Source organism: Geospiza fortis, unplaced genomic scaffold (genome assembly GCF_000277835.1).
Source record: "Geospiza fortis unplaced genomic scaffold, GeoFor_1.0 scaffold81, whole genome shotgun sequence".
NCBI lineage: Eukaryota > Metazoa > Chordata > Aves > Passeriformes > Thraupidae > Geospiza > Geospiza fortis.
In genome coordinates this window covers 7,024,147-7,033,485 of record NW_005054318.1, presented here as the reverse complement: position 1 = coordinate 7,033,485, position 9,339 = coordinate 7,024,147, and the positions used below count along the sequence as shown (strand labels likewise).

Here is a 9,339-nt window from a genome sequence, read left to right as displayed (position 1 = left end):
GGGAGCGTGCTCGGCCCCGGTCACAGCCCCGGAGCCGCCGTGAGGCTGCGCCGGGGCCTTCGGCCCTGGTGGCCAATGTGAGATTCGGGCCACCTCTCCTGAGGTCGCTGTGTTAGAGGCGCGAAGGTGAAGGTGTAGCTGGGATGTTGCGGGGCGTTTGCCACCCGGGGGGCCAGGGTGCTGCCCATGCCGCCTGCAGGGACCCGTACCTGCCCTCCCGGCTCCTGGGGCAGCCCTGCTTCCCGTGTCTAGCTCGCCCAGGCCGGAGACGGCTCCTCACTGAGGTGACTGCGCCTGGTGAACATGTCTGAGGCAGCAGCAGCTTCTTGGCGGTGATTTTGTGTCCCTGCTTTCTGTTCCGTGGGTTATGTGGTGGGTCACAGAGCTGCTCTGATGAAAAACTAACCAGAGACCAGGTTTGTCTTTAATGAGAGATGGGTGTCTAAGCCGGCTCACTGCAGAATTGTAGCAGAGAGGATGGTGCAGCAGTGGGAATAAGGAGAAAGAATTCGTTTTTCTGTTTCTGGAAGAGGCTGGTATTAAACTGAACTCTGTGAAGAGGGAGGATTTTTGAGAGATACCCTTCAGAATGAAAGGCTCTTAGAAATAAAGTAGAAAAATATTCCAAACACAGCAAACCCTCACTGGCCAAGATGAAACTACAGTCCAGCAGCAGTCAGTTTGGATTTTGAAGGGACTGCAGGGTCCATCCCTCCAGAGGTGTCAGCCCTGTGTTGCCTCAGAGGACAGCGATGTGCCTGGGTAAAACCAGGAGTGTTTGACCTCAGAGGGACAGGGCAGGGAGGGAGGAGATGCACCAGCAGCAGTGCCAGAGGCCAGGCACAAAAGCTTTTCAGGTGGGAAGGTGCCAGTGGTGGGGCTAAGCTCTGGGGAACCAGTTATTCCAGTTAGGATCTAACCATTTTCCTTGTTTTCAGTACTCCTTCCAGGAAAATGGCTGGGGGGCATACCTTGCTGAGAGACTGGTCAGGTAAGAGCTTAAATTTCAAAAGCAAGTTCTAGTGTGCAGAAAGTCATGGAGCTTTTCTAAATGAGAACCAACAGCGGTTAATACTTAAGACATGTTTATTTATTGACATTTATTTATTTAGTGAAGTGGAACTACCTTCTGGGCAGCATGCCCAGAACTGCTGAAAATACTCATTGTGTGTTTCCACTCAAAGATTGAGTGGAAATTAAAAATCCCTTTTTTTGTGATTGTCAAGATTGTTGTCCTGGTTCCATGGTGTAACAGGTAAACAGTACATGTGCAGCCTGTGTGTGCACTTTCAAAGCATGATCCCATTGAAAACTCACATGACATTTTTCCTGGGAGGGATGGAGGCAGAAGGCCTGACAGAATGGTTCAGACCTTCCAGAGTTTAGTTTTGGTGGACAGAGAAGAAATGTTCTTTTTGATACGTGTCTCTGTTTCAGGAGATGCGATGTTGTGAACCGTGGGATCTCGGGCTACAACACCAGATGGGCTAAGTTGATTCTTCCAAGACTGATCACTGAAAGTACTGGTGCTGACAGTATTGCTGCAGTCACTATTTTCTTTGGAGCTAATGACAGTGCTTTGAAAGGTAGAGTAGCTTGCTTTCTGTCTTTTTTTTTTCCTGTGACCTGTTCTCTTAAAACAGTTTTACATTTAGCAGAATAGGCAGAATATTTCAGAATAGGCCTTTCCTGTTACTTCTGTAGGAACTGATTACTCTCTTTCCATTTATACAGAGGTTTGTTTTCTGTCATTTCATTTGTATTTAAACCGTGCAGTGCCTTCCATTTCTCTCCCTATCACCAAGTTTAATACTAGAAAAATAAATTTCAGGGTGCTCAAGACTTAGTTGTGGAGCAGTTGCCTAAAATTGCAGTTGGGCATCCAGTTGTTTCTTCTGTCTTTAAAGGAGACTGATGAGTTCTCAGCAGATCCTCAGGGCTGAGGAAAGGAGGGAAGGTAGCATTTGGATTCTCTTTCACATGAGCATAGCAGGATGCAGAGTCTAATCAAAACTATAACATCAGTGCATGAAGGACTGACTGTATGTCCATGGGACTTTCCAGAATTTTCTCTGTATCCAAGAATATTGGAAATCTTGGGTTTTGGTTCAGGAGAGGTTTGAGGTGATTGTATTTTCTGATACTAAGATACAAAGCTGTGAAAAAAGCACGTTAAAAAACCCCAACTGTTGGGCTTTTTTTCCCTGTGCCTTATTTGCCTGGTGGAAATGCTGTCTTTAAACTCTTGATTTGCCTGCTTTGAGTAATGAGAAGCAGAATTTTCCTACCACACCTGCTGAATCTGTGATTGAGGGGAGCTGCATACTGGATCTGTGTGCATGGCCATGCTGTGTAAAAGTGCTGTAATGCTGTGCAAGAATCCTGCAGGGAGCTCAGCCCCACTGATGCCTGTGCTCCACCCCTGACAGAGCTGAACCCCAAGCAGCACGTTCCTCTGGAGGAGTACGCTGCCAACCTGAAGAGCATGGTGCAGTACCTGAAGTCAGTAGACATTACTGCAGACAAGATTATTTTGATAACACCCCCACCTCTTCAGGAATCAGCTTGGGAAAAGGCATGTCTTGCCAAAGGTAAAGGAGTGATGAGGATGGGTGGAGTTTCTGCATTTTACCAGTGGAGTGCTAGTGACAGATCCCAGGTTGTCAGGTGGTTTCCTTCATGTGTGTGCCATATTGCAGTCATGTTTATGACTTGTTGGAAAAGGGCTGCTTTTTTACTAAACAACTTCTGGATAAGCTCATGGAGTAACTGCCAAGTAATTACAAACATGTTTTCCAAAGTGTTGATTGATGTGTTAATGCATAGAACTGACAGAAGTGGCTGCCCTCTAAGAACATGGGGTTTGTCAGCATGTCCTAGGCAGATTCCCTCGTGTCCCAGCAGCTTCCAGAATAATACAAATAATGGAAGAATTGTTGGCATTGGGGGCCTTAGAAAAGGTTTTACTAGGTACAGCAGATTTCACATCTGTTTGGATAAGCAGTAATAGTCCAGCCAGGTTTATTTTAAGGTTAAAAAAAACAATACCAGAGAATATCATATTCTAAGGATGCTAATAAAAGTGCCTGAAAAAGAAGAAGGAGGTAGTTAAATTATTTCCCATTATGTTATTTAAGCTAATTCTAAAATTAGAGTCATAATAGCACCACTTACTTTGTGTTACTGAGCTGGTGGAAATTGCCATAATCCCATTGACTCCAGCAGTGACAGATTTTACTTCCTGAGAGCATGTGCCCTTGTCTGTTGGGACACCTTGTCCAGTTCTTGCACATTTATAAAAAAACTTTTGAGTTAGGTCAGGTACAAATACATAGTACATAGATATACAGAGCTGGTACCTTCGTGGCACAGTTTTCTATGATTTAGGTGATGTTGCATATCCTGAGTCATGTTTTCAATCAAAGTAGTAAAACTTTGAAGATGACCCTAAGTTTAAACTGCATTAAATCAGACAACATTATTGTATGATTTTGCATTAGGAGGCTTTGATGTGATGTCATGTGAGCACACCTCTAATGCTGCTTATCTGGCTCCCAGCTGTCAGGGAGCACTTGTAATGTTAACCTATTGTCCTCTTAAAACTGTCCTTTTTATGGAGTAGGAGGAGAGGAAACTTGAATTTACAGCATTGAATCTGCCAGCATGTGTCTAAAAGAGAGTACTGTCTAGGGATGGAACAAAAGACAGGGTGGTCTCAGACCATGGACCACAAATGGAGTGTTGTGGGCACAATAAGCAGCAATATCAGACCATCTGCCCTCCAGAATCAAGGAGAAGTTTTCTGCCTGTTTCTAGTTTTGTCAGATATCAGAGCAAAGGAGAGATGGGAAGCAGGAGGATGATGATGTTCACAGGAGCATTCATCCAGGTGTGAAAAGTAGCAAGAGGGCTACTGCAAGGAGCAGTTGCATGTGGAGTCAGACAAAAAGCAGAAGGCAACTTTTAAATACATTTCCATTTACTTAACTCTGTTTTACCTGCCTTAGCAGATGTATGAAGAGTTTTAAATCTAAGCACTGCTTTCACCTGGAGCTTGCCAGAAGGTGAGAGCTGTGAGCATCAGAATTAGACTGTCTGCTTGTTGCTGTTGCTTCTCTCTCAACCCGATTCATTTCTTCAAAAGAGACATTTTCAAGTGACTCAGAACCAAAGGGTGCCCTGAAAAAGACCGCACAGGCTGTAGCTTCCAGTCACTTACATTGCTGTGCTTTGGATTTAGTTATGGTTATGTCTGCTGGTTTCACACCTGATGCAGATGGTGTGTGCCACAGGAGACTGAGATCATGCTGCATCAGTGGTGGGTGCTGGATGTTGTCATTGTTTGTGCCTGGCAGGTGACAAACTGACCCGCTGCAATGCCACCACGGGGCAGTATGCCCAGGCCTGCGTCCAGGTGGCCAAGGAGTGCGGCACGGACGTGCTCGACCTCTGGAGCCTGATGCAGAAGAACCAGGTACGATGAAATCAGAAATAACTGAAACGAGTTGTGAAATGCATCATTTAGCACAGAGGAACCAGTGGTGCTGCATTTTCACTGAAATGCCACAAAGTACATCCAACTTACACTTTAGGGAAGGAAGAAAATAATCCAGAGTGCTTCACAGGTGGCAATGAGTAATAAAGCTGCATGCAACCCGGCCGTGGTGCTTGGTTAGCAAATATCCCGAGTACATCATATCTAAATAGCCTTTTCCTTGAACTTGAGCCGTGGAATAGTTTAGGTTGGAAGTGGCCTCTGGAGGTTTCTTGTCCAACCCACTGAGCAGTGTTGGGCTAATTTCAAGGTCAGATCTGGCTGCACAGGGGTGTTGCTGATGCTTCTGACCAAATACCCAAATTCATCCATGGGAGACTGCAGACTTTCCCTGTGAGCAGATAACTCTAGTTTGGACCCTGAACATTTTCTCTCCCCTGCCATCCCCAGTGCAATAGACTGTTGACTTTTGATTGCATCACTTAATCCTATGATCTTTTACTGATGAATAGCAGTGATTTTGGCCATCAAAACATTCTCTTAACATTTTACCAAAAACAGTGAAAAATAAAACCAATTTACCAGCTGGCTTTGAAGAATTACTAAGGCTGTCTCTTTGCAGCTAGCAAATCCACTAATACTTGGTTTTAACCTCACTTGTAGGATTTCTCTTCCTATTTGTCTGATGGTCTTCATTTGTCAGCGAAAGGCAACAGCTTTCTAGCAGCTCAGCTTTGGTCACGCCTGGACAACAAACTGTCTGCCCTTCCTTCTCTGCTTCCTTACTGGCGTGATGTGGACCACACGAACCCCGAGGCCAGTCTGCTGTGACAGCCCTGCAGGGAGGAGCCGGGGCAGCCACGCCAGCCAGAGCCAGCTCATTGTGCAGCAACGTGCTGCAAACTGTGTGTCCTCAGGGAACACGGCATGGGGAGGACCTGGCAACGCTCTTCTCTGTCCCTTTGGTCTGTGGGAGAATAAAGGTGAGACCACTTGCGTGTGTCCTGAGATGGTTTTTCTTCATGCTGCTATTGCCAGGATAGTTGTGGGGATGAGTAGCTCTTTCCTCTTTCAGAGGAAAATGAGTCTCAGCTGTTCTGTGGCCAAGGGATAGAGGCTGCCCTGAGCAGTTCCTGGCCTTGCTGAGCTTTGGGGACTGCACTGTGACTAATACCATCTACTTGCTTTGAACAAAAAGGAGCCCGTAAGAGACAGTAGGGTGGAGTTTGTCAAGAGCTGTTAGTGTCACTCCAAATTCATTTATTTGGATGTAATACAGCAGGAACAGCAGTTCCCTAAGTTTTACTGTGGCTTTGGTATTGACAGAGAGTCATTTAGAGAAGGGCTTTTAAAATTTCACTTACTCTGACACCAGCAGCAGCTTCTTTATACCCAGCTCTTCTGTGTAGGCCCAGGGTTCAAAACAGTGCATGTTTTTGGACAGTATAAAACTGGTGAAATATGACCTTGGAGAAACTACTAGAAAAGGTCTGCATCTCTCCTGACAAAGCTGCATCCTATGTCATTTGCTATCAAGTTAAGAAGACCTTTTAAGTGAGTTGTTAAGATAATTTTACAACTCATCTAATACATAAGTACTGCAGACTATGCAGGTTTTGGCCAAGAGAACACAAACTCCAAAACTGGCTTTACAAACAAAAAGCCCCCATTGCAACCTAAATGAAATTCAGCAAGTATGGAAAAAAATGGTTTGGGAAATGATTGTCTAGCAGCAAGCCAGATAGGAGCAAAAATGAGGATACAGCTAATGTGCATAAAAATCAAATGGTGTATCACTGCAAATGTAACCCCGCCATATTTCTGCGCTGTATTAACAATTATGTTGACATGGAACAGGTGTGCTTATTCTGTAGGGGGTGGGAGAGTAATGAGAGGCTCTCATGCTGTCCTGCACTGTCAGTGCCATTAGACTGCCTTTGCTTCATTAAATAATCAAGACAAACTGGCCAAGACCTGTCAGCTACTATGTAACAGTGTTATAAACTGAACCATAAGTATTTTTCGTGTGCCTGGAGCTAGAGCGGAAGCAAGTCTGATATATAAATATTTATGAGTATTAAACTGGACTATCCTTTCTGTAATAAATGCTTACAGCAAATACTGGCTGAACAGCAGAAGGAGTTCCTGCCTTAGATGTTACGAACAAAGTAAGTTGCATGCAAGGACTGCTTTCAGTTTCTGGACTACAGCTCAGGCTGGGGGATGGATTCAGTGATTTCCAAGGCCTGCTCCAAATCTCTGTTTCCATGCTCCCAATCACCTGCCACTGCATGGTTTCACCTGGGATGTAAAGACCTTTGTGCTGAGAACATGTGCTCACAGATTGGGTAGCTGGACAGGCATTTGAGCACACCCCCATCCCTCAGGCATTTTACTGTCACCATCTGAACTGATGATAATCTGCAGGACACATGGCATTCCAGCTCCAGGAAGCAGGCAGCCCTCACAGTGCAGGTCTGCACTCTCATAGTCCAGGTCTGGCCTCTGCAGCATCTGAGCTTAGAAAGGAGCAGTCAGAAATCCTGGCTTCCTGCCTGGCTGCATGCCAGACTTTTAACTCAGGCTTTGACAACCAGAGAATGGAGATATTTTATAAAAAGACCGCATAGAAACAGCTCTTGTTTAACTGATTTTTTTACTATAAAAAGCTTTTATTTTATTGGGAATTAAATTAACTCCTCACGTGTACTTTGCACTGAATCAAAAAAAAGAAAACCTGAACAAAAAACAAACAACCCCAAACAAAGTTCAAAACCAGCATATAAAACATAATAGCTAGTCAGATAGGAATACCATAAGGCACACATTCAAGTAACTAGTGTAACAAGTATCCTTGGGTGTGGAGGAGAGGGAGCACTCACACAACTCTGCAGCACAGGTTCAGTTCCTTTCCCTCACATTTAAAAACATGGGCCCACTGCAGCCCCACGTCCCTGTGTCTGAGTCCAGGCTTGTAAGAGTTAAATGGTTCTGCCCTTGGCCATGTTCTGTCAGTTTTATCAACAGATTACTGTGGGAGAAAACAGCTGCAGAATGAAGGTGCTGCTGCACTACCAGGACAGTTGCTCTGTGACTCTGCTGTGTCAGTCCATCTCCTGCTAGGCTAAAACAATGCTCATCTGCCAGTCCCAGCTCACCTGACAGATCTCCAGGTGTACAGAAGACACCAATCAATTATCAGCTTTTTACATCATGTTTTACTACCTGTGTGAGTATCTGTATTCACAAAATCTCCTCCTTATACTGACCCTGCAAGTTTTAACAAAGGTTTATTTCTTTATTAAATTCACAATTGTTTTTAAACAAATGCCTCCCCTGCAATGGAATGATTTTTCCCATCATTCATGCAGTAGGAGCTTCCAAAGGCCAGAGACCACAGAAAACTGAGCTCAGTAATTGGAAAATTTCAACAATAGCGTTGCCTATTTTAAAATAACATTTGGGGAAACATTTCTGTACCAAAACTGCTGTAAACAGCAGTTTAAAATGTCATCTGCATAAATGATTTCTTCCTTTATGCTTCTTTCTCCAACCAAACACCTGCAACACACAAACCTTAGTGCAGAGAGGGAAGCTCCCAACAAAAGCCACCAAGACAAGACAGCCTCACCACTGAGGCAGAAGAGTTTCATGCTAGAGGTGCATTTCTCATGCACTGTGTACAGTGTAAGAGCCTCTGTGATCCTTTTATTTATACAGAAGCTGGGCATTTTAAGTTTCTTTATTCTGATTATGCATTTTACTGAATGCTGCGAGACTGTATTTTTACCTGTTTCATTACTCTTCCTGTTCTCAAGGCATTTGCTTAGGCTTTTGGTTACATGTACCTTAAACTGCTAAATTATCTACTCTATTCCAGAACATACTGCAGAGTTCATTTTGGTTTTAAAAGCCCCTTAATTTTGTCTTATCAGTGCTGTCAGACTACAAAATATTAAATTATAAAAAAAGGCCGATATACACAATCCAATATCCATCAGGATATTTGGTTTTGCACCACAGGTCGAAGGAAATGTTAAAGGTCAAGGAAGTAGAAAAACAAATCCAAAAAGCTTCAAAAACAAGCCAGTTCTAGTTTGGATTTGCCTTTTTAAAAGATATAATGCTCTAATAAATGTAGTTTAAGGAAGATCATACACATGACCAGCATCTGCAGTAGGTCACTTCCTTATTCTCCCACTCCCTCACAAAAATATATATACATATATTTATAGAAATGAAATGGTTTCAGATCCTTGTTTTGCAGACACAAGTCATACATTGAGAAGGCAGCAGGACACTAGCACTCTGTTTCTTTGCTGTCCACGCGGTTCTGGCGCTGCAGTTTGAAGGACGAGGCTTTCTCACTCCTAATGACAGGGTGCTCTGTCAAGTCCTCAAAGGATTTGGCAGCAGAGCTGCTGTTTGGGAAGGGGTCCTTCTCAAAGGCGTCCTCGTCGATGTGCGAGTCAGTGCTGGGGTCCTCCTGGATGGTGTCCATGCGCTGGTGCTCCTGCTTGAGGCCGAGTCCAGGCTGCTGAGCATCTCCACGTTCTGCAAGACACAAGAGGCCACGTCACTGGCAAAGCAACCAGCAGCTAGTCCAGGGTTTGGTTTTTGCAGAGTTTTTCAAAGGGAGGAGACACGTTCTGAGGAGCAGCTGCACTCCTGTGAGAACAGCCTAAAGGCTGCCATGTCCTCCGTGCCACTCCCTAAAGGCAGAAAGGCTGTTCTGGCTCTGCTTCCTCCTCTGTATAAAGCACCACAGGTGACAGCCTCACTGGGAAGAGCTGATGAGTCGGCCCTTCCTTCCTGGGGCCCAGACTGCTTTGGCAAAGCCTAGG

General features: G+C 44.6%; 2 protein-coding genes across 4 annotated transcripts in view; one reads left to right on the top strand and one right to left on the bottom strand.

Moving 5' to 3' along the window:
* The first annotated feature begins 140 nt into the window (after positions 1 to 140).
* IAH1 (isoamyl acetate hydrolyzing esterase 1 (putative)) lies at positions 141 to 7,823 on the top strand. 3 transcript variants are annotated; one of them, XR_004081664.1, is made up of 8 exons: positions 141 to 284; positions 939 to 991; positions 1,438 to 1,586; positions 2,430 to 2,591; positions 4,356 to 4,474; positions 5,159 to 5,478; positions 6,611 to 6,663; positions 7,511 to 7,823. XR_004081664.1 is itself a non-coding variant. In XM_005420321.2 (6 exons), exons 1-6 carry the CDS (start codon positions 144 to 146, stop codon positions 5,324 to 5,326), a joined length of 792 nt encoding a protein of 263 aa, XP_005420378.1. In that variant the 5' UTR covers positions 141 to 143; the 3' UTR covers positions 5,327 to 5,496. The 3 variants fall into 3 exon arrangements, 1 of the variants encoding a protein (XP_005420378.1); XR_004081665.1 differs by lacking the exon at positions 6,611 to 6,663; XM_005420321.2 differs by lacking the exons at positions 6,611 to 6,663; positions 7,511 to 7,823 and having other exon boundaries at positions 5,159 to 5,496.
* ADAM17 (ADAM metallopeptidase domain 17) overlaps positions 7,133 to 9,339 on the bottom strand; it is a 22,676-nt gene continuing 20,469 nt past the window's right edge. The window contains 2 exon segments of the mRNA XM_005420297.3: positions 7,133 to 9,007; positions 9,010 to 9,049. Of these exon segments, the coding sequence (XP_005420354.2) occupies positions 8,796 to 9,007; positions 9,010 to 9,049 (252 nt within the window). The 3' untranslated portion in view covers positions 7,133 to 8,795.